We start from the raw sequence: 26,004 nt of genomic DNA on the forward strand, positions 1-26,004 counted from the left end.
ATGGCTAATTCTGCTCCTGTGTCTGATGGTGTTATGGTCTTTATTCGGGCAGGAAACTTGCCGAACAATTCCTAACTAATGTCAGATGTGTGCTCTTTGTGGCCGTCAGAAAATACACTGTGCTTAGAATGAACAGTTTTTAAATGTCGTCAGTTGCATATGCTTGTGTTCAAAAAGCAGTATTTTTTTTGTCACTGAAAATTGGCAAGAAATAAACAGTAAGACAATTTAGAACTGTTTTGCTGACTGTGGTTTCAAGCATTTAGACTTGGAGAAGGCCAGAAATGGTCGAGAGTGAAAATGAAACGATTTCACTACTTCACTAAGTTGGAACTATTAAGCTTTTTGATATTACAATGCAAATGAAGATGTATAGGAAACAATTGTCCAATGTTGTATGAAGGCAGTCCATTATCTACACTGGATGCCTGCGCTGATTTTGTTCAATTACAGTCAATCAAAAGAATATGATAACTAGAGGTAACTAATTCAGTTTTATAGTACTGCAGTAGTTTTGATAGCATTTTAATTTGTTCTGTGTTTCATTTAAATACATAATTTTTTACTCCGTTAAATGGTTGGTTGTCTTTTTTGTACCTTTGTAACTATTTCCATGAAATTTTGGCTAATTGGCCAAAATGTACTGGTCCCAATGTGTCCCAATTAATGGGAATCCACTGTATTGTGTATTGTGTAATGTTTATTGTTGTTATTTGTTTACAATTTATTAAAGTTCAAAGTAAATTTATTATTGAAGTGTGTATATGTCACTTTTTTCTTAAGATTCATTTTCTTGAAGGCATTTAAAGGAAAATAAAGAAATACAAAAGAATTTATGAAAAACTATAAATAACAAAGACTGATTAGCAATTAGCGTGCAAAAGAAGACAAATCATGCAAATATTTTTTTTAAAGTCAATACATAATACTGAGTGGTGGAATCCTTGAAATTAAGTCCATAGGTTTGTGGAGGCAGTTTAGCATTGAGGGAACTGAAGTTAATCGAACTGGTTCAGGCCCATAAGTGCACATTCATATTATTTTGGAATCCTGATTGAATCACAGCTTAATGCTCAATGTCACCATTTTGCTGGAACTTAATGACATTGCAAGAAGCTTTACTCAGTGAACATTGATGCTAATGGATAGTATGGTGTGAGAGAGGGGCAAGGGAGAAGAGTAGATCTCATGCGCGTTTGAGGAGGCTTTTCAAAGTGTAGAGACTGATTACCAGGTAAGTTATTGATTATAAGGAAAAGAGATTCTTGAAACTTGAGAGAGTGCTGCCGATTTGTCGAACAACATTGAAAGGAAGCCAAACTCAAAAATGCAGAAGCTTTTTAAAAGGTGAAAATGCAGATGTTGGGTTTTCTGTCTTTGCATGGAAAGGTGCTGTGAGGAAGGGAATAAGGATTAGTGGAGCTAGAAGAGTGAATCAGGAAGTTGAAGGGGAAAAATGATGTATGTGGAAGCTGCTCAGATGCCCTTTGAAGATAAAGTGAACCACATCCTTGCATTGTGTGGGAAATTTTTTGCTATTCGATTAATATCGGCCTTTTCAGAGTTGCATTCTCAGTGTCCTGCAGTGCACGAGCAGAACCACTTGTGCTTCAGAAACTTGGTGTTCGTCAGTGAATGCTGTTCTGTCTTAGCTTAGCAAGGTCAGGGCGCACACTTGCTGACAACTTACAAGGCCTTTCTAAAAGACTTGACTATTATTGGGATATCCACTGTCCTTGTGATTCAGCACAGGTATAAAAACACCTCACTGGCACATCTACCACCTGCCACTACCATTGGTATGTCCTTTGTGTATTATACAATGCTAACGCTGCAAAAACTCTTTAAAGATTTCTTCAATAGTCTGTTACATTCTCCATAGAAGGACAATTGCAGGTCATTCAAGGATGCCATATTCACTCCAACTTGGTTATATCACAAAATTCCTTATTTCTTGCTGGATGAATATCCTGAAGCATCTTTCCTAACCGTTATGCTGCTTTCATTCTGGGAACCTCTGAGGTTCCAGTGAGAGGTTCACATCAGTCCAAGAGCAATAGGATTTGCCCTTTCCGGCATAGTCTTCTTCCTGAGAAGAAGCATTAAAGTAAACAGACTATGTTAAAAGGAACTTCTCTCATTTCTTTCTCTCTTTGCTGGGATGTATGCATGGAATTTATTTTACTTTATCAATGGAATTATTCAGTGGAGTATTACTTCGAAAATGTGCACACCAGCTAATTTGTTCTTTTTTACTTTTTTTTAGTCATACATTGGAGATATTCTAGTAGCCATCAATCCTTTCAAGTATCTGCCCTTGTACGAAAAATCGGTATGTACTTATTTTATTATATAAAACCAGCTGAATTTTTCAATTAAGTCCTACTTTTACAAGCATGAAGTTCATTAAATTTGAAATAATGTGCTAATTATTCATAAATATTACTCTCCATGGAAAATTAAATGCCTGCAATTACAACATATTGCATTGATTTTCATTTTTTTTTCCAAGTGGTTCTTAAACAGGTTGATATTTCATCTGTGATTATTAAAAACAAAAAAATAGAATCTTTCAAACAACTGGTCATGTCCCAAAAGTCAACTCCTCAACTTCAAATAGATTTTATGTACAATTTTAGGAATTTCTATCTGGCAAAACTCCTTAACTGAGACAGCACCAAATTTAATATGCATCCTATGACATAAGACATTTGAACGTATAGATGACTGAATTATTAGTACATTGTGCTGCAAGTTTACTTGAGGTAATTGTTGACTATTTCCATTCACTCTGAATTAAAATTACAGCAAGAATCTGTTCCTTTAAAAATAAAATTGATTGTGTATATATTTTTATTATTAACTTGGTTTTGAAGCACAGACAAAGTTATGTTGTGAAGAGTTGGAAATGTTAGGAGCAGTGACTTGTGAAGGAGACTAACGAGCAACCCAGAGTTTTTAAGTAGCGATGAATGGAATTTATAGAAACAGGTTTACTTGGCTCAAAGTAGATCCCTTTTAGAACGGTTGAGTGACGATTCTGTGGCATTTGCAAATAAAAATGCAAATCCATGCATTCAGTCTTTAAAATTTCTGCCTTACGTAGCTGAAGTGCAAGATGTTGAAGAGCCAAAGCAGCTGCTTTTTTTTTAATATAAATTAGCTAAGTTTGTACAGAATGAAGGAAGTGAGCCCAATGTTGCATCTCTTTTTTAGTGTGATAAATAAGGGTCTCGGCCTGAAACGTCGACTGTACGTTTTTACACAGAGGCTGCCTGGCCTGCTGAATTTCTCCGGCATTTTGTGTGTGCGTTGCATGCACATTCACATTAACAGTGCAACATTTTTTTTTTTGCAGACTTCAACAAAATGTAACTTGACAATCTCTTGTTTCTGTTATCAGGAATCGGAAAAGTACAAAAGTTGTTCAAAAGATGGCCTACCTCCTCATATTTTTGCAGTGGCAGATCGTGCCTATCAATCGATGTTGGGTCGCTTGGCCACGGGCCCCAAGAACCAGTGCATAGTCATCAGGTAAGAATACAATGACATTTTGAGAGCTCTTTTCCAAGAGAACCTCCTAAATCTGTCACAGATCCCATACAGGAAGTCAGGTAACTGTAAGGAAGTTGAGACTGTCACATACAGATCACTCAGGAATTCCCCGTGGAGTCTAATGATGAAGGACAAGCTACAACCATAGGATCATAGAACTCGGGTCCTCGGGTTAGCAACATCCTTGTAAATTTTCTCTGCACTCTTTCAACCTTGTTTCTATCTTTCCTGTAGGTAGGTGACCAAAACTGCACACAATACTCCAAATTAGGCCTGACCAATGTCTTTTACAACTTCAACATAAGATCCCATCTTCTGTACTCAATACATTGATTTACTGATTTATGAAGGCCGGTGTGCTAAAACCTTTCTTTATGACCCTATCTTCCCATGACACCACTTTCTAGAAATTGTGTACCTGTATTCCCAGATCCCTTTGTTCTAACACATTCCTTATTGCCCTACTGTTCACTGTGTAAGACCGTCCCTGGTTGGTCCTACTGAAGTGCAAAACCTCATACTTGTTTGCATTAAATTTCATCTGCCATTTTTCAGGCCATTTTTCCAGTTGGCCCAGATCCCATTGCAAGCCATGATAGCCTTCCTCGCTGCCTTCCTAACTGCACCCCCAATCTTGGTGCCATCTTCAAATTTGCTGATTCAGTTAACCACATTATCATCCACATCATTGCTGTAGATGTCAAACAACATCAGACCAAGCACCGATCCCTGCGGCACTTCACTAGTCACAGGCCTCCAGTCAGAGAGGCAACTGCCTACTACAATTCTAGGAACATAGAAAATCTACAGCACAGTACAGGTCCTTCGGCCCACAATGTAATTCTCTGGCTTCTCTCACAAATCGAAAGAATCAGAATGAGAATCAGGTTTATTGTCACCGGCATGTGTTGTGAAATTTGTTAACTTAGCAGCAGCAGCAGTTCAATGCAACACATAATAGAGAAGAAAAAAGCAAAATAAAATAATAAATAAATCAATTACAGTATATGTATATTGAAAAGATTAAAAACGTGTAAAAAACAGAAGTACTATATATTTTTTTTAAAAAATGTGAGGTAGTGTCCAAAGGTTCAATGTCCATTTAGGAATCGGATGGTAAAGGGGAAGAAACTGTGCCAGAAACACTGAGTGTGTGCCTTCAGGCTTCTGTACCTCCTACCTGATGGTAACAGTGAGAATAGGCCATGCCCTGGGTGCTGGGGGTCCTTAATAATGGACGCTGTCTTTCTGAGACACCGCTCCTTGAAGATGTCCTGGGTACTTTGTAGGCTAGTACCCAAGATGGAGCTGACTAGATTTACAACCCTCTGCAGCTTCTTTCGGTCCTGTGCAGTAGCCCACCCCCCATACCAGACAGTGATGCAGCCTGTCAGAATGCTCTCCATGGTACATCTATAGAAGTTTTTGACTGTATTTATTGACATACCAAATCTCTTCAAACTCCTAGTGAAGTATGGCCACTGTCTTGCCAATGTCTAATCCAGTTTACTACTTAATATTGATTACCGAGCGACTGAACCTTCTGGAATCATGTTTGTGAACCTCTGTTGAAACCAGTCTGGTTTCAGTACATCCTTTCTACAATAAGGGACCCAAAATTGCTCACAATACTCCAAGTGAGACTCACCAATACTTTATAAAGCCTCAACATTACATCCTTACTTTTATATTCTAGTCCTCTGGAAATGAATGCTAACATCACATTTGCCATCCTCTCTACAGACTCAAACTGCAAATCCTGCATGAGGTCTCCCAAGTCCATTTGCATCTGAGAGTTTCGAATTTTCTCTCCATTTAGAAAACAGTCTACCCTTTCATTTTTTCTACCAAAGTGCATGACACTGTATTCCATCGGCCTCTTCTTTGCTCATTTGCCTATATGTCTAACTCCTTCTACTTCATCAAAACTACCTGTCCTTCCACCTATATTCATATTGTCTTCAAATTTTGCAACAAAGCCTCAATTCTATCATCCAAATCATTGACATGTCTTGCAAAAAGAAGCGGTCTCAACACAGACCCTTGTGGAACACCACTAGTCACCAGCAGCCAACCAAAAAAGACTCCCTTAATTCCCACTATTTGTCTCCTGCCAATTAGCCACTACTTTTCCATGCTAGAATCTTTCCTGTAATACCATGGGCTGTTAACTTGCTAAGCAGCCTCATGTATGGCACCTTGTCAAAGGCCTTCTCTTTGATAGATCCTTTTTTTAAAAATCTCAGCACAATCTGTCCAAAATTGGTCCAATCTACCCAAATGATTGTGGAATTTTGACTGCTGGATTTGAAGCATGAATTGAATCTTATGATCTTTTGCCTGTGCCTGGCCTATCTCCAGTCATATTATTCATCATTTTGTATTTCATCTATTTTTTAATTATTTTGGGTCCTTGAGGAGGTTCATAAAGTTGAGCTTTTTGTACAAAAAATAGGCATTAGTGGAAAAGGTTTGAATATAATTTTTATTTGCTAAACTGACAATGCTTATTTTTAAGTGATCCTATTTTCATCTGAGATCAAACCATATCAATTTATTAATACTAAATCTATCAAGGAACATGCTGCACCATCTCAAAGGAAACTTCCTAAAACTGACATTATTGGGACTAGAAACTTTATTCTTTTGACCCCTTAATTGTAATAAATTCCAGGCTGTTACAATCAGTTAAGCTTCTGGTCTTCAAAACCATAAATGAGCTTTCTAGTATGAGTTAGGATTGTGACTTACTAGTTTTAATTACCTGTTTGGTTCCAAATCTTGAACATGGGCATTAGTTTAAATTGAAACCAATATGACTAAGCCAAAAAGCCAAGTAGGGAACCCACTACTCCCAAGGTTATTCGTACTAGTGTCTTGTACAACCATACCATGACTTCCCAACTTTTATACTCAGTGTGCTGACTGATGAAACCCTGTGTTCCAAAAGCAGCCTTCACCATCCTGTAAACCTGGGGACCCACCTTCAGGAAACCATGTACTTAAACTCCAAAGTTGCTCTCTTCCACAACACTCCCCAAGGCCATACAGTTAACTTTGACTGACCTACCTTGATCTGAGTTTCCAAAATGCAATTCCTCAATTATCTGAATTAAACTCCATTTACTATTCCTCAGCCCACATTCTCACCTGGTTAAGATTCCACGGTAATTTTTGATAGCCGCCTTCATTGTCCACTTTACCACCTATCTTAATGTCAACGCAAACTTACTAACCATGCCTTGTGCATTCTCATTTAGATCATTGATATAGATGACAACAATAGGCCCAGCACCAACCCCAAGGCACACAACTAGTCACGGGCCTCTGGTCTGAGAAACAGCCTTTCACCATGAATCTCTGCTTCTTACAGACAAGCCAGTTCTGTATCCAATTAGCCAGATCTGACTGCACGCCACGCAATCTACCCTTCTAGAGCAACCCAGCATGTGGAACTTTATCAAAGGCTTTACTGAAATCCGTATCTGCTCTGTCTACTGCCCTGCTCTCATCAACCTGGTCACATCATAAAATATATTCATAAGACATGACCTCCAACACATATGGCCATGCTGACTACCCCAATCACACACTGTCTTTCCAGACCTATGCACATCATCTTCAGAATTCTCATCAGTAACTTACCTACCACTGAATAAAAGTACAAGATCTGCTACCCTCCAATTCATCAGCATCTCACCTGTGGCTAACAATAATGCAAATATATCAGCCAGGGCTCCACAAGTTTTTCTCTAGCCTTTGGTAATCCTGATCGGGCCCTGGAAATTTGTGTATCATTTTAAAGCATCCAGCACTATCCCTACTATAATGTGGACCATCTCCAAGACCTCCCCACTACCTAGTTCCACAATCTCTGTGTCTTTCTACACAGTAAAAACAAGGTAAATATTTATTGAGGGCTTCTGTGTTTTCACACATGGATGTCCACTTTGGTTTTTGAGGGACCTTATTCTCTAATTACTCTATTTTTCTTTAATACCATATATAAATCTCTTTGGATTGTCCGGAATCAGAGGAAACAAAATCAGGTTTAGTATCACTGGTACATGTTGTGAAATTTAGTGTTGTTGCAGTACGTTGTAGTACATAATAAAACAACTATAAAATACAATAAAAATGTATATATGATTAAATAAAAAGTGCATAAAGAGAGGAAGTAAAACAGGAAGGTAGTGTTCATGGGTTCATTGTCTATTCGGGAATCTGATGGCAGAGGGGAAGAAGCTGTTCCTAAAGTGTTGAATGCGTGTCTTCTGGCTCCTGTACCTTCTGCTTTATAGTCATAGTCATACTTTATTGATCCCGGGGGAAATTGGTTTTCGTTACAGTTGCACCATAAATAATAAATAGTAATAGAACCATAAATAATAATATGTAAATTATGCCAGTAAATTATGAAATAAGTCCAGGACCAGCCTATCGGCACAGGGTGTCTGACCCTCCAAGGGAGGAGTTGTAAAGTTTGATGGCCACAGGCAGGAATGACTTCCTATGACGCTCTGTGCTGCATCTTGGAGGAATGAGTCTCTGGCTGAATGTACTCCTGTGCCCACCCAGTACATTATGTAGTGGATGGGAGACATTGACTAAGATGGCATGCAACTTGGACAGCATCCTCTTTTCAGACACCACAGTTCCATCCCCACAACATCATTATGGTAGCAATGATGAGGGCATGTCTTGGGTGATGGGAGCCCTTAATGATTAATGCTGCCTTTTTGATTCTATCTGCCTGTACGTGAGCCGTGCCCCATTTTTTCCTGGCCAGGGCCTCTGTATATCCCTTGTTTGTCATCCAAGTTCAAAACATCCATTGAAATGTGTTGTTTGCATCAGCGATCAACGCAGTCCAGGATGTGGTGGGCAGCCCACGAGTGTTGCCGTGCTTCCAGAGCCAACTTTGCATGCAACACAAACCAGAGCACCCGGAGGAAAGCTACATGGTCATAGGGAGAACGTATGAACTCTTTGGGAATTTAATCCTGATCATGATCACTGGCACTGTAAATCATCATACTAACCATTACACTCCTAACAGCCTTGTTCTTCAGTCTAACTGGAAGATGCAGAACTTGAGTTCTCACTTGCTGACCTTTAAAAGCCTCCCACAAACAGCCTGAAATCAATCACAATCTTTGCAAGCTCCTGCCTCATGCTGTTAGAATTTACATTGCCCCAACTGTGAAGCAGTTCTGTCCCTTTCCATAACTATTTTAAAACTAAATAGAACTGTGGTCACTGGTCATAAAGTGCTTCCCTCGCTTACTGACACTTAAGTTACTTACCCCATCCTGTTACCCAGGAATAGGTTGGGCTTCTCGCTCCCTAGTAGGGACCTCTCTATATTGCCTGAGGAAACTTTCTTGAACACATTTAACAAATTCCACTCCATCCAAGTCCTTAACAATATTGCAGTCCAAGTCTTTCCTAGGAAAGTTACCATCAAAGGAACCAGCCTCCCCTTTATGGGCTCTGTCTATACTTGGTGCCTCAGTAAAGCAGCCAGCATAAACCAAGACCCCGCCCACCCAAATATTCTTTCTTCGCTCTCCCATTGGGTGGAAGATACAAGAGCCTGAAAGGATGTATCACCAGGCTCAAGGACAGCTTCTATCCCACTGTTCTCAGACTCTTGAGCAGACTTCTTGTACAATAGTTGGACTCTTGGTCTCATAAGAAACATTATGATCTTGCATTTTATTGTTTACCTCAATTTATACTTGTTCTGCAGCTTTTGCGACTTATTTTGCATTGTTGCTGTTAACCTCGGTGCTGAATCGAGGCTGTGGCCTGCAGCTCACTGGATTGGCTGCAATGATAACTGGTTCCGTGGCTGCGGACTCACTTTCGTGAACTTGAGCTGTTTGCTTGCTTTTGGATGTTTGTACTATTTGTTTATTTTCTGCACATTGGGCATTTGGTTTTCTTATTTTTTCTTAATGGGTTCTTTTGGGTTTCTTTGTTTTGTGGCTGCCTGTAAGGAGCTGAAACTCAAGGTTATACGTAGTTAGCATATTTTGATAATAAATGTACTTTAACTTTTGAACTCTACCTTATTCTAGCTCCAAGCACTGTGTAATGATTTGATCTGTATAAACAGTATGCAAGACAAGCTTTTCACTGTAGCTTGGTACATGTGACAATACTAAATCAAATTACCCCCCCCCCCCATTATTCTTCCCACTGTTCACAATCTCCCTATATATTTGTTCTTTTAATTTCCTTTGACTATTTGGGAGCCTATAATACGACCCCAAAAGAGCAACCATCCTTTTATTTCTCAATTCCGCCTGTAAAGGCTTGATCCTTAAGTAATTAATCTCAGTAGTTACTTTGCAGCTGCGAAAGGGGTAAGGTTGGGCATGGGGCTAGCAGCCCCATCTTGTAAAAGCCCAGAGCTACAGAAACGCCAACAGAAGCTCAAAGGGCCTCTTCCCTGGCAGGGGAAAGATCATCACGTAGAAGGCATATGAAGTCGTGTGGTGAAAATTGAGGCCACAAGGCTGATCAGCCTTTGGCCCAGGTCAGAGGACTCTGGCGAGCTGCTGTCAACAGACTATGGCCCAATAGGAGTGATGAGCTTAAGAAGAGAGGTTGCTTGTCAGTGTGATATGTTGCAGGGACAACAGTGGCTTGTTGATCTTCTGCCTCTCTTGGCGAATGACTGATCTTCAAACCATTGAGAAGTTTGTGTGTTGTCAAAAATACCTCAGTAGTGCAGTATGTTAGTGCATGTTTTTGATTCGGACCGTGCAGCAAATTAGACGTGATTACAGATGCTTGGAATTTGGAGCAACAAATGATGTGCTGGAGGAACTCAGCATGTCAAGCAGCATCTGTTGGTGGGCACAATGCTGGAGGAACTCAGCAGGTCAGGCAGCATCTGTGGAGTGGAATAAACAGTTGACATGTTGGGCCAAGATACTTGAGTAAAGGAGGCCAATTTTGAATGTGGTCCTTTCCAGTGTTCCTGTCTTCTGACTCCCAGTACTGCTGCTCACCTTCCAGTGAGTGCAGATCTAGTTGGGTATTGTAGTACAAATTCATTCTTTCCAGCATTTGCTTCACAATTCACTTAAAAATCACACCATTAATTTACCCTTTGTTGAAAAATTTGGAATTCTTATTTTCTGTAAATTTTCATTGTGGTATTTCTGGCCAGATATGAAACAGTTTTTAAAAAATGATGCCTAGCTGAAGTTTGATCTGATTTTGAATTCACAGTGGGGAAAGTGGCGCTGGGAAGACTGAGAGTACTAAGCTGCTACTGCATCAGATCATGGAGCTCTGCAAAGGAAACTCTCAATTAGAGCGACAGGTTCTGCAGGTAAGAAGCTAATAATGACAATGTAACACCCACAAAATGCTGGAGGAACTCAGCAGGTCAGGCAGCATCTATGGAAATGAATACACAGTCGATGGTTCAGGCCCAGACCCTTCTTCAGGACTGAAAAGGAAGGGGGAAGACTCCAAAATGAAGGAGGTTGTGGGTGTGGGGGGGGGGGGCGAGGAGCTGCTGATAATTGCTTTCCCTTGTAACAAAGAGCATTGTTAAATACAGACTGAGGATTATTTGCTTTTAACCATGGAAGGGTTTGAGTAAGTAAACAACTCACACAGATGATTAGCCGAATTAAAGGATGTGGTGGTGGTTCATTTTGTTATTTCTCGGTAATACCCTTTCAGTTAGAAATTGGGAATTGGAAACTGACTTCAATTTCTTGTGTTAAATTCCTAGAGAGGTTTATTGCTGTTGTGGTGTGGCCATAGATTTCCTTATTATTACCATGTATAGCGTTTACTCTTTGAGCTTTATGTAAACGAGCAATCTCTTGCACCCTAGTGTATATGATCATATGTTAATTTGAATGAAAATCAATTGGAAATTGTCATTCATGGAACTTCATAAAGTAGCTTATAACAGAACTTATTTAAAAAAAAATAAGATTCCTTGATGACACAGATGGTCTAAATCAGGAGTTCCCTACCTTATTTATGCCATGGGCTCCTACCTTTAAGCAAGTGGTCTGTGAACCCCAGGATGGGAACCCCTCATCTAAATGATTGATAAAATGTTTCACTATTGTCGCCTGTACTGAGGCACAGTGAAAAATTTGCATACCGTTCATACAAGTCAGTTCATTGCAGCAGTGCATTGAGGTAATCCGAGGTGAAAGAATAACTGTGCAGAATAAAGTGTTACAATTACAGGGAATGTGCACTGCAGATAGACAATGAGGCACAACGTTGCAATGAGGTGCACTGTGAGGTCAAGGTTTCTTACTGTACTACAGGACAGTTCCATAGGCTGATAATAGTGGGGTAGAAGCTGCTCTTGAACCTGGTGATTTGGGTGGGGACTGTGATTATTCTGGCTGCTTTACTGAAGGAAGGATGACGTGTAGACAGTCCATGGAGGTAAGGCTGCTTTCTGTGATATATTGAGCCATGTCGAGAACTCTCTGCAGTTTTTTTTAATATATGGTCACAGTTGACCTCCTTAGTCTTGATGCTTCCAGATAAGATCCTCTCTGTATTATATTGATTTAACAACTGATGAAGGTCAAAGGAAACATGTCAAATTTCTTTAGCCTTCTGAGGAAGTAGAGGCATTTTTGAGTTTTCTTGGCTGTGGTTGGAACAGGGTAGGCTATTGGTGGTATTGAAACAAGGAACTTGAATCTTCTAAACCCTCTTGACCGCAGCACTGTTGCTGATAAAACCTGAGGGATGTGGAATGCTCTCACACCCGATCCAACACCCTGTTTGCATACAGTCCCTGGACAATACAGTGGCCACGCTTGCCTGTTGTAACAGCTGGATTTCTCCCTTTCTACTGAGATCTTTACTTCATGTTCGCTTGCAAGGCGGAGCAAGCCCTGGGCAGTGGAACTTGTGATCCTGAGCTCAACACAACTTTGGATACTAATATCTTAAAGCTATTTGAAACAGTATTTATTTAACACAATTAAAAATACCAAATTTAATAAAATCATCTCCTGAAGTAATTAAAAGAAATGTGATCTATGGAAGTAACATTTAAAACACATAACAATGGCTGGCAATTACATTTGAATAAATTCATTTACAGTGTGCTACCATAAAGCTGAAGGGCAGGGTGTGAAGTTTTTATGCACTCTCTCAGTCTCTGTTAGTTGCTGCCACCACTGGACTCCACCAATGGAGGTGGTGATTAGCTAAAACTGATCTGTAATTACTTGTTTTTCTATGGTGCAGCATGAAGCAACTGTCAAGTATCACATCAGTGGTATTTAACCCCACAGATTTGACTTTTACAACAGCATTTGTAAGAGGAAATGTTAACCATAGTTCTTGCAGACTTGACAAACACAACTGATTTGCTTGTAACCACGTCTCCAATCATCACTAACATTGACCATTTCCACCTTTGTAAGGTAGCGTAACTCTGCACTGACTCACTGCAGCACTTATTCACACTTCTGTTGAGCCTCCCACTCTTCTAAAGAAACAGTCAGCCAGATGGTGCCACTCTTGAGGTAATACACTGGTCAAATTTTCTATCTCATGGTACTGGATGAATTAGAATCAGGTTTATTATAAGACATTAAGACATAGGAGCAGAATTAAGCCATTTAGCCCATCGTGTCTGCTCCACAATGCAATCATGGCTGATCCCTTTTATCCCTCATCAGCCCCACTCCCAGGCCTTCTCCCCGTAACCTTTGATGCCGTGTCCAATCAAGAACTTATCAATTTCTGCTGTAAACACACCAGACGAACTGGCCTCCACAGCTGCCTGGGTTTAAAAATTCCACAGATTCACCACCCTCTGGCTAAAGAAATTTCTCTGCATCTCAGTTTTAAATGGACACCCCTCTATCCTGAGGCTGTGCCCTCTTGTGCTAGACTCCCCCGCCATGGGAAACATCCTTTCCACATCTACTCTGTCTCAGACATCTCACCCTGCAAAAACTCATTTCGGGGAGGTAGCACCATCAATTTGCGGGAGGCTCCCGGAACTTCCGGGAGAGGTGGCGTGTCTGCAATAGCGTAGCTCCTTAGCAGCTAGCCAGCTAGTTTAAATAACGTTAGCTATGCTAATGAACGAATGACACCTGATAAACTCACCTCAACACGTCTTTTACAGTCTTAACCCACCATGGGCGATAGAAAAGTCACTGTTGCAAACAGTGCAGTGAGCAACACTGTCATTATTTTTGACCCCTATTAGGCAGGGGTACACTTTAGGGTAGTCCGGGGTGACGTACGTTTCATATTTTCTTTTTTTGGAACACTCTGCCATGGTGTGCTCTCTCTCTCTCTCGCGCTCTTGCTCGCTCTCTCGCAAAAATTGATTTCCGGGATATTGTATAAAATTTGTGGGCATCAGGGAGCCACTAGTAATATGCGGGAGACTCCCAGAACTTCCGGAAGAGGTAGGATGTCTGCTGTCTAGGCCTTTCAACATTGGAAAGGTTTCAGTGAGATCCCCCTTCATCCTTCTAAATTCCAGCAAGTACAGGCCCAGAGCCATCAGACATGCCTTGTATGATAACCCTTTCATTCCTGGAATCATCCTTATGAACTTCCTCTGAATCCTCTCCATTGCCGGCACATCTTTTCTTAGATAAGGAGCCCAAAACTGTTCGCAAGTCTCAAGGTGAGGCCTCACCAGTGCCTCATAAAGCCTTTGTATCAGATCCCTGCTCTTATACTCTAGGCCTGTTGAAATGAATGCTAACATTGCATTTGCATTCCCCACCACAGACTCAGCCACAAGTTAACCTTTAGGTTGTTCTGCACAAGAACTCCAAAGTCCCTTTGCATCTCAGATTTTTGGATTTTCTCCCCATTTAGAAAATAGTCTGCACTTTTATTTCTTCTGACAAAGTGCATGCCCGTGCATTTTCCAACATTGCATTTCATTTGCTACTCACTTGCCCAGTCTCCTAATCTAAGTCCCAAGGCTTTTGTTTTTTCTGAATATTACCTGCTGCTCCAACAGTCTTTGTATCATTTGCAAACTTGGCAACAAAGCCATCTATACCTTCATCTAAATCACTACCTCCTACCAATCAGCCAATGCTCTAACCGTGTCAGTAACTTCGCTGTAATACCATGGACTCTTAATGTCACCGGGTTCAAATATGGCCCAAGTGTAGAGTGAGTGACACTGAAGAGGATCGATAGTTCACAGACTTGAATACGAACAGGGTTAGAGGGGAAAGAAGACAATAAACACTAGCCAAACAGGACCTTTCACTAAAACTCTCAAATAGAAAACGAAGCTTACACTGTGACTGAAAGGAAAAACTAAACATAAAATGAATACCACTAGTTTGACTCGACAGTCCAATTTCTCAGGCAAGGCTGAATGTAAGCAGGCAGCGAAGCGTTGCTGTGCTGAGTTCCAGTCTCTACAAGCACGATAATGTAAAGAATGGAATTAAATACTATCACAGTGAAATAATAATTACCTGACACATGCATATTCATGAGTGCAATTGCCGTATCTGCTGCGCTGCCGAACCCGTGATTGTGACACTTAACTTGGTAAGCAGCTTCGTGTGGCACCTTGTCAAAGGTCTACTGGAAGTCCAATATACAACATCCACTGCATCCCCTTTATCTATCCTACTTGTAACCTCCTCAAAGAATTCCAGCAGGTTCACCAGGCAAGATTTCCCTTGAAGGAAACCCTGCTGACTTTGTGCTTTCTTGTCCTGTGACACCAAGTACTCTATAACCTCATCCTTAACAATTGACTCTAACATCTTTCCAACCACTGAGATCAGGCTAACTGGTCTAACTTCCTTTCTGCTGCCTTCCTCCTTTCTTAAAGAGTAGAATGACATTTGCAACTCTCCAGTTCTCTGGAATCGTGCCAGAGTCCAATGATTCTTGAAAGATCATTACTAATGCCTCCACGATCTCTACTGCTGCCTCTTTCAGAACCCTAGGGTGCAGTTCATCTGGTCTGGGTGACTTGAGTACCCTTAATTCTTTCAGCTTATCGAGCACCTTCTCTATTGTAATAGTAACTGCACTCACTTTTCTTCCTTCACACTCTTCAACATCTAGCATACTGCTAGTATCTTCCACAGTGAAGACTGATGCAAAATACTCATTTCGTTCATCTGCCATCTCCTTGTCCCTGTTATTATTTCTCTGGCCTCATTTTCTAGCGGTTCTATATCCAGCCTCATTTCTCTTTTTTTTTATACACACTTGGAAAAGCTTTTACTATCCACCTTGATATTGTTTGCTAGCTTGCTTTCATATTTCAGCTTTTCCCTCCTGATGATTCTTTTAGTTGCTCTCTGTAGGGTTTTAAAAGCTTCCCAATCTTCTGTCTTCCCACTAATGTTTGCTTTTTTTTTGAATGCCCTCTTTTGCTTTTACATTAGCTTTGACTTCCCTTGTCAACCATGGTTTTACTATTTTGCCATTTGAGTATTTCTTCATTTTTGGAATACATCTATCCTGCATCTTCCTCATTTTTCCCAGAAACTCACGCCATTGCTGCTCTGCTGACATTCCGACCAGCAATTTACTGTACCAACTCCTCTCTTACCACTGTAATTTGCACCCCATCAGGCTCCTGTCCGGCAAGGACAATTTCACTCACAACAACACTGAAATGATCACTGAACACAAATTATGGAATCACTTTCAAGGACTACATAACTCATCAACTCAGTATTATTTATTTACTTGTTTTATTGTTTATTTATTATGAATTTTTTGGTATTTGTATGGTTTGATTTTTTTTTGCTCATTGGTTAATTGTCAGTGTTTGTGTGTAGTTTTTCATTGATCCTGTTGCATTTCTTTGACCCACTGTGAATGCCTGCAGGAAAATGAATCTCACCAAATACTACCCGGAGATGTATGCACTTTGACAATAAATAATTTGAATTTTGAACTCTTCATTAAGTGGCAGCGATGCACAGTGTGCTAATAGCAGGAATATTGATCTATTGTCTTCCCCCATGTAGTTTCAATGGGACAGAAACAGAATGTCCTACACCCTGTGATAGGTCTCACTAGCCACAAGGTATCAGTTGGAAGTTAACTTGTGTATATGTTTTATTTCCTGAAGACTGGTTCTCATTAAAATTAATCCATCATTATGCTATCCATAATTTCATAACCCCAATATCCCCAACAGAAATAAGTCTTATTTGAATCCAAGATTGCCTGAGAAGATGGCCATTCCTAAATAGTTAGTCCACCACAGACTCTGAATGGGTTTACCCACAGAAAACAGAGGGCAGTAGCAGATGTTGTGAATTTTGCCTGGTGGTGTGTGACTAGTGGTCTGGGTTGCCTGGTGTGTAATATTTTTACAAGTGAATTAAATGAGGAAGTGGGAAGGTGGGCTAGTATGTTTGCAAATGATATGAGAGTTGATGGTGTTGTGGATAGTGTAGAAGGTTGTTTGTCATTTACCATGGGGCATTAACAGGATGCAGCGCTGGCTGAGAAGTGACGAAGTGTGTAGTGGCTCACTTTGTGAAGTTGAACTTGAAGGTAGAGTACAGGGTTAATGGCAAGCAGTTTGGTGTGGAAGAACAGAAGGATCCTGGGGTCCATGTCCTAGATCCCTCAAAGTTGCTGCATGCATGGTAGTCAAGGAGTAGTGGGTGTTTCCCTTCATAGTCATTAGTTAGGGTATTGAGTTTAAGAGCCAGCAGGTAATATTGCAGCTCTTTTTCCCAGGGCAGCAGGAGCTAATACGAGACGGTATTTTTTTAAGGTGATTGGAAGAAAGTGTAGGGGGAGATGTCAGAGGTAGATACTCTTACACAAACTTCTATGTTCAAACAATCATTTTGTATGGAGAATAATGGGAGCAGGTGGTATGGTTTAATATGAATTGAATTGACTTTATTACTTACATCTTTCATATACATGAGGAGTAAAAATCTTTGTTATGTCTCTGTCTAAATGTGTAATGTGCAATTTATAGTAATTTATAATAAATAGTATGCACAACAGAATAGTCAATATAACAAATACAATTGTATCAGTGTGAATTGATGGCCTGGTGGAAGAAGCTGTCCCAGAGCCTGTTGATCCTGGCTTTTATGCTGCGGCACCATTTCCCGGATGGTTGCAGCTGGAACAGTTTGTGGTTGGTGTGACTCGGGTCCTCAATGATCCTTTGAGCCCTTTTTATACACCTGTCTTTGTAAATGTCCTGAATAGTGAGAAGTTCACACCTACAGATGCGCTGGGCTGTCCGCACCACTCTCTGCAGAGTACTGCGATTGAGGGAAGTACCATTCCATACCAGACAGTGATGCAGCCGGTCAGGATGCTCTCAATTGTGCCCTTGTAGAAAGTTCTTCGGATTTGGGAGCCCACACCAAGCTTCTTCAACTGTCTGAGGTGAAATAGGCACTGTTGTGATTTCTTCACCACACAGCCGGTATGTGCCGATCACGTGAGATCCTCGGTGATGTTTATACCAAGGAACTTAAAGCTTTTCACCCTCTCAACCCCAGATCCATTGAGGTCAATAGGGGTTAGCCTGTCTCCATTCTTCCTGTAGCCCATAATTGAAGTTCTTTTTCTGTATCATAAATCTCATGATTTTGGAGATGACATGTTAGAAGAGGAAAGAACTTAAGTTTATAAAGCAACTTAAATAAGTTCAGTTGGTCATTGAACAGTTTGAAGTAATAACAATATAATCATGAATATAAATAGGAAAATGTCAAAACCTGCTTTTATCCAGCAAGGCTCTACAAACTAAAAATGCCCAGGTAATCTTTTTTCAGAAACACTTGTTAAGTGACAGATGTTGGCCGGGTCATTGGAAAAACATTGAATACGTCCATGATACCTTATACCTCTTGCTGAGAGATGAGATTAAAGTATCATTGAAAGGCAACAATTCTATCAGCTTAGTACCCATGCAGTCAGGGACAGAATCAGAATCGGGTTCATTGTCACTGGCATGTGACGTGGAATTTGTTAACTTAGCAGCAGCAGTTCAATGTAGTACATAATCTAGCAGAGAAGAAAATAATAATAAAATAAAAGTAATAATAAACAAGTAAATCAATTATGTCTATGGAATAGATTTTTTTAAAAACTGCAAAATCAGAAATACTGTATATTTTTTTTAAAAAGTGAGGTAGTGTCCAAAGATTCAAAGTCCATTTAGGAATCGGATGGCAGAGGGGAAGAAACTGTTCCTGAATCACTGAGTGTGTGCCTTCAGGCTTCTGTACCTCCTACCTGATGGTTACAGTGAAAAAAGGGCATGTCCTGGGGTGCTGGAGGTCCTTATTAATGGACACTGCCTTTCTGAGACATCGCTCCCTAAGGATGTCCTGGGTACTTGTAGACTAGTACTCAAGATGGAACTGACTAGATTTACGACCTTCTGCAGCTTCTTTTGGTCCTATGCAGTAGGCCCTCCATACCAGACAGTGATGCAGCCTGTCAGAATGCTCTCCATGATACAAATATAGAAGTTTTTGAGTGTATTTGTTGACATGCCAAATCTCTTCAAATTCCTAATAAAGTATAGCCACTGTCTTGCCTTCTTTATGACTATATCAATATGTTGGGACCAGGTTAGATCCTCAGAGATCTTGACACCCAGGAACTTGAAGCTGCCCACTCTCTCCACTTCTGATCCCTCTATGAGGATTGGTATGTGTCCATTCGTCTTACCCTCCTTGAAGTTCACAATCAGCTCTTTCTTCTTACAGACGTTGTGTGCCAGCTTGTTGCTGAGGCACCATTCCACTAGTTGGCCTATCTCACTCCTGTACGCCCTCTCGTCACTACCTGAGATTCTACCAACAATGGTTGTATCGTCAGCAAATTTATAGATGCTATTTGAGCTATGCCGAGCCACACAGTCATGAGTATAGAGAGAGTAGAGCAGTGGGCTAGGCACACACCCCTGAGATGCGCCAGTGTTGATTGTCAGCAAGGAGGATATGTTATCACCAATCCACACAGACGGTGGTCTTCTGGTTAGGAAATCGAGGATCCAATTGCAGAGGGAGGTACAGAGGCCCTGGTTCTGCAGCTCTCAGTCCTACACATCACAATCAATTATTAAAAATGGAATAACTTGCATTGGTTGGTTTTACTCAACAGATACCACACTGTTCTCTGAAACGGAAGGATACAAAATCTAGGCTAATTTTCAGTGTAGAACTACAATTGTTGGAACATGGTTTTGTGTGCTAACCCATGAAGAAGAGTGGGAAGTGTTCTTCTTTTCCTGGATATGCTTCCCTCTTCAAGGATCATGGAAATGAATAGATTACCTGGACTTTCACATACTGAATGGATCCATTTAGATGACACTTTTCCTTTCATCCCTCACCCCTTGCCTCACTCTCTGATGCAAAGGATGCACAAACTTTAGAGGAGGAGGGTAGTGAAAAGGTTGGGCCATTTTAGGGAGTGGCTTTCTCTACACAGCTGAACCTGAAAGTTCTATTTTAACTTCATTAGTCCAAAGGACTTGTTTCCAAAATGCTTGTTTATATGTTCCTTTGAACCCTTTGAATACAACTTTTTGGCAGCAATGAGCAAAGGTATGTTTGGAGAAAAAAGGGTGCAGAATTTCATGAAAAGAACCCTTCTCCAACTGTTAAGCACGGGGGTGGATCGATCATGCTTTGGGCTTGTGTTGCAGCCAGTGGCACGGGGAACATTTCACTGGTAGAGGGAAGAATTAATTCAATTAAATACCAGCAAATTCTGGAAGCAAACATCACACCATCTAAAAAAGCAGAAGATGAAAAGAGGATGGCTTCTACAACAGGATAATGAACCTAAACACACCTCAAAATCCACCATGGACTACCTCAAGAGGCACAAGCTGAAGGTTTTGCCATGGCCCTCACAGTCCCCCGACCTAAACATCATCGAAAATCTGTGGATAGACCTCAAAAGAGCAGTGCATACAAGACGGCCCAAGAATCTCACAGAACTAGAAGTCTTTTGCAAGGAAGAATGGGCGAAAATCCCTCAAACAAGAATTGAAAGACTCTTACCTGGCTACAAAAAGCGTTTACAAGCTGTGATACTTGCCAAAGGGGATGTTACTAAGTACTGACCATGCAGGGTGCCCAAACATTTGCTTCGGGCCCTTTTCCTTTTTTGTTATTTTGAAACTGTAAAAGATGGAAATAAAAGGGTTTCCTTGCTTAAAATATTAAAGAAATGTGTCATCTTTAACTTTATGCCTTTTGGAAATCAGTTCATCTTTTACTCTCTTAGCTATTCACAGTAACAGAAATTTTGATCAGGGGTGCCCAAACTTTTGCATGCCACCGTATCTGTACCCCGCCACCCAAAATGTGCGATACAGTATGAAATGTCTCATAGAATTTATGTGAATTCATTTACTTCTCTGTCCTGCCCTCTAGTCTCTCATCACATATGAAAGAGTTCAGGAACACTACTGATGGGTTGAGGTAAATTATAGATCCCAGGAATTGGTACCCTTTCAGTCACAGATCTATATGACTGAATGTACAGACAAAGGAGACAAAATCAATCACATTTTCGAAGTTCAAAGTAAATTTTATTATCAGAGCACATATTCGTATGACACCACATACAACCCTGTGATTCTTTTTTCTGTGGGCATACTCAGCAAATCTATAGAATAGTAACTATAACAGGATCAATGAAAGATCAGGAAAAGCATGGAAGACAACAAGCTGTGCATATCCAAATATAAATAAATAGCAATAAATACGAGAGTGTGAAATAACAAGATGGAGTCCTTAAACTGATATCATTTGTTTTGGGAACATCTCAATTGGTGAGTGCAGTTATCCTCTTTTGTTCAACAGCCTGATGGCTGAGGGATAAAAGCTGTTCTTGGTGGTGCAAGTCCTGAGGCCCTGTACCTTCTACCTGATGGCAGCTGTGAGAAAGGAGCATGGCCTGGGTGATGAGGACCTTTGATGATGGGTGCTGCTTTCCAACGACATTGTTTCATGAAGATGAGCTCAATGGTTGAGAGGGCTTTACCCTGATGAACTGGGCCGAATCCATTAACTTTTGTAGGATTTTTGTAGGGTAAGTATGCGCATCTGCAATTTCCCCTTCCTTTAAGCCTTGGAAGGAACAGAGTTCTGTTTTAACAAAAAATGCACTGCACTCTCGAAGTAAATACTGAACAAACAAAAAAAATCTCCATTGTTTCTCTATCCCTTTTTCTAATTTAGGCTGCCTTGTATTGTATTCTTCAAGGAGAGTGGCTTACAGTTTCGCAAAAAGGGATAATTCTGTCTTAGTCAAGATATTGCAGAATTTAATCTGATGTTAGTATAGAATTGATATCTTGTCTGGTCCTACTAGTCAAGCTTTACTACAAAAGTGCTTAACAGGAAGAAGTGAACAGAATAGAACTAAAGGCTGGTATTAATGTTTGATCTTGTCAATTCAGCTGGCTGTACAATGTTTCATTTATGTTGTAAACCACCTCATAATGCAGCCTGTTATTGCTTATTTTTTTACAGTAATCGGTTTACAATAGCACTGCACTGATTGCCAACATGAAGTATTGTGAGAATCTTGTCATCGCTGGTAGGAGAATAATATCTTGTGTATGTTTTCAGGACCATTCAAATCAGTATGTTAGTATACTGAACTAGTGAGTCAAACACAAAGACCTTAAAGATCAGTTTTATTTCTCACATGTACATCGAACTATTCAGTGAAATGCGTTATTTGTGTCAAGGACTAATACACTTCAAGGATGTGCTGGAGCAGCCCGCCAGTGTTGCTGTGCTTCTGGTGCCAGCATGGCCACTCGTTAACCCTGACCTGTATGTTTTGGAATATGGCAGGAAGCAGGCGAACCCAGAGGAAACCAACATGGTCATGGGGAGAATGCGCAAACTGCTCACAGACATCAGTGGGAACTGAAGCCTGATCGCTGGGGCTGCAATGTGTTTCACTAAGCGTTATTCCATCGTGTCACCCTATGTTGAACTTCCAAGAGATGTCTATAATCTTTGTCTTCCTATCCTACACCAGATTTTGTGATCATCTACAAAAATATAAAAGCCTGGGTTCTGAAACAAAACATTCCCCATTATTTTCAACCTTCGGACTCCACTTTCCTGTCACTTACTTGCACTTGTCGCTTTCTGACACTTAAACAAGTTTGCTAAGGAAAATCATATTCTGGTGTGATATGACTTAGTTTGAATATACTAGCCCATAGATTCTTATGCTATGATGAAGTGGTTCTTTTACTTTAATGTGAAAAGTCCTTCCCAGAATTGCAATTAGATTAACTGTGTGCAAAGAAGAAATGGGCAGAAACAAGGCCTATTGCTTTAAATGTTTTTATTGGCAACTTTGGTCTTATTTCTACCACCTTGCAGCCATTGTAACCTTTAATTATATTGAAGACATGAAGTTAAGAATGCTACTGAACACTTCTTGCTTATAAAGCCATGATTCGTCTGCCTGAATAGCAAAATGTTAATGAGACAAATTTCAAAGAGGATGTGTAGGGCAGTTTTTTACACAGAGTGGTGAGTGCCTGGAATGCACTGCCTGGGATGTTGGGAGAGGCAGACTTAGAATCAGGTTCAGTATCACTGGCACATGTCATTAAATTTGTTAACTTTGCAGCAGCAGTACAATGCAATATACATAATGTAGAAAAAATACTGTAAATTACATTAAGTGTATATATAAGAGAAGTTTAGTTAGGCACATGAATGTGAGGGAAGTGAAAGGTTATGGTGAAAGATTAGTTGGCATTTTGATTGCTGATTTATTTTATTTGGCTCAACATTGTGAGCCGAAGGGCCTGTTTAGTTGCGAGTGACTCTTGTGTTTTGTTTCTTTTGCTTTTTCTTTTTTTAAATCTCTCTTTTTCTGATCTTTATGTTTTACTTTTGTTCTCATAGTACTTTGTCATCTATTTCACTTTCAGTTTTTTATCTTCTGTGCTGTGTCATGACATCATGTCTCATGTTCTTTTAGAAATAGATGCTGAGGTAGCAATATCCAGCTGGTTTCGTATCCTCTGTTTGAGATAGTATGAGAATCTTACAATACCTGCAGCTTACCCCACATGGAATTGTTAGTTGTGAAACATTTTTAGAATGTCTGGAAAATCTAGTAAACTATAAGTGTTAAGTTCTTGGCCCACCTTATTACATGTTTTAATAGCTGATGCTGTGTTTTTGACTAGCACTTTGAACTTTTCACATCACTATGTTTGGAAATCTGTAATGTTCAGATACTGTTGAGCAAAGCACCATAGCAGAATCTATTTAATTAGTTTGTTGTGTTGCAGACATCCCACCCTGCAAAAACTCATTTCAGGGAGGTAGCACCATCAATTTGCAGGAGACTTCCGGGAGAGGTGGGATGTCCACAATAGAGTAGCTCCTTAGCAGCTGGTCAGCTAGTTTAAATAACGTTAGCTATGCTAATGAATGAATGACACCTGTTAAACTCACCTCAACATGTCTTTTACATTTTAACCCACCATGGGCAATAGAACAGTCGTCGTTGCAAACAGTGCAGCGAGCAACACTGTCATTATTTTTGACCCCTATTAGGCAGGGGTACACTTTAGGGTAGTCTGGGGTGACGTACGTTTTATTTTTTTGGAACACTCTGCCACTCTGACTTTTTTTGGAACTCTCTCACTCGTGGCCACTCTCACTCGCACTTGCTTCTCGCTCTTGTGCTCTCTCTCTCTCACGGTTGTTTTCGCTCTCACGTGGTTGTTTTCTCGCTCTCTCTTGTGCAGTTGCTTTCTCGCTCTCTCGCGCACGCTCTTTCGCTCTTGCACTCTCTCTCGTGCTCTCTCATGCACTCTCTCACGCTTGCTCTAGAAAAAAATCAATTTCCGGGACATTGTATACAATTTGTGGAAATCAGGGAGCCACTATTAATTTGCGGGAGATTCCTGGACTTTCCGGGAGAGGTGGGATGTCTGGTGTTGTCTAACTGTTGAAAATAATGAGTCAGCCATTCTTGTCAAAATGTGTTCTAGTGACTTCACTCATTGTATACTTGAAAAACATTTTAACATCAAATTGCAGTAATTTATTATTGCACTGTTTTGTTTGTCCAACAATTGAATATGATGTTTTAAATCATTACTAGAGTTTCATTCTTGTTCCACACTTTAATGGTCACTAACAATCAGGAGGTCTGAGGAAACACCAGGTATAGTCATTGACTTTGTGGAGGAGCACGAGTCAGTCAGGGCAGGTGCCCGGTTGATGCTCTGCTGGGTTGAATGCTGTACAAGAGGCTCCACTGTGCAACACCCATGACTGAACTATGCCTGCTAGGGGTGAGCTTTGGAGAAAGATTTGCCTCCATCTCGTCACTACTATTGCATCCTTATTGTCTGATTTGAAATGAATACTTCAAATCTGTCTTGCCCACATCCATTTAGAGAGCATGTTTAGTATGCAGAGGTGTAAGCATAAAAGGGAATTTATGGGCTCTTTTTTCTTCCTGTTTCTAGCAGCTTACATTAAAATTGGTAGACATTAGGGTTTTTTTTAAAACATTGAAGGGTGAGCTTTTTGAATTCTGGCATTAATTACATTTAGTGCCATGGTCTATTTTAGGATTCTGTTGAACTTGGCTTACAAGGTTGTCAATGTGCAGTGCCTTTGGTTGCCAAATAAGTGGGAGGGAAAATGACTTGCTTTAAGGTTTTGCAAAGTTCAAGATGTAAGTAGACCAAAATTGAGAACCAAACATTTTTACTTTGGGAGAGAGACTTTTTAATTAAGATTACAATTATCTTTTTCCACAGCTAAAGGAATTACAATGGTGGCAATTTATAATTCCACCAGGTAGCTAATGTATACTGTGTTAGAATAAAAGACAGACTAAATTCCAGTAAGTCAGGGCTTTTCAAGCATTGCTTCAGGATTTGGAAATGGGAGGGTTTTCCTCAACATAACCTTAAAAAACATGTCAAAGTTGACTTCCCAGCCTTCATTGTATCATTCTCTTCACTGTTATGTTTTGTAATTTCAAAATATTAAACTAATTCGAAGGAAGACTCGGAGTCCGAAATGTCGATCTACTACATCGTGCTACTTTAATTGAGGCGTGCACATATCATGTGGTAGTGTGATGATGTATGCAATTGACATATTTAACATCTAACCCAAAATGAATTACTTAAACAAGAATGCTTACTCAACCTATATACAAGATTACTCAAATATTATCCAAATATTAAATACACTACACCCACTGCAGTAGCTTTTCAGAGTCAGAATAGTCTCTTGCTCATGCCTACCTCACCACTCTGGTTGCAGCTTCAAGCCCTACTACAGACCTTTGAATTATCTGCCATTGTCCTCTGATCTCTCTCCTGCCTACTTCCTGTTTGCACCCTGTTGTCAAAAGCCTTCCCAATTGTCAGTCGTCCAGTGTTCCTATTCTTCATTA

General features: G+C 40.2%; 1 protein-coding gene across 2 annotated transcripts in view; it reads left to right on the forward strand.

Moving 5' to 3' along the window:
- LOC140194951 (myosin-IIIa) overlaps positions 1 to 26,004 on the forward strand; it is a 176,153-nt gene that overhangs the window by 28,595 nt on the left and 121,554 nt on the right. For both annotated transcript variants that reach the window (XM_072252403.1, XM_072252404.1), the window contains exons 2-4: positions 2,267 to 2,332; positions 3,404 to 3,534; positions 10,801 to 10,903. In XM_072252403.1, the coding sequence (XP_072108504.1) occupies positions 2,267 to 2,332; positions 3,404 to 3,534; positions 10,801 to 10,903 (300 nt within the window). The remainder of the gene's footprint in view (positions 1 to 2,266; positions 2,333 to 3,403; positions 3,535 to 10,800; positions 10,904 to 26,004) is intronic.

The sequence above is a fragment of the Mobula birostris genome, chromosome 3 (genome assembly GCF_030028105.1).
Source record: "Mobula birostris isolate sMobBir1 chromosome 3, sMobBir1.hap1, whole genome shotgun sequence".
NCBI lineage: Eukaryota > Metazoa > Chordata > Chondrichthyes > Myliobatiformes > Myliobatidae > Mobula > Mobula birostris.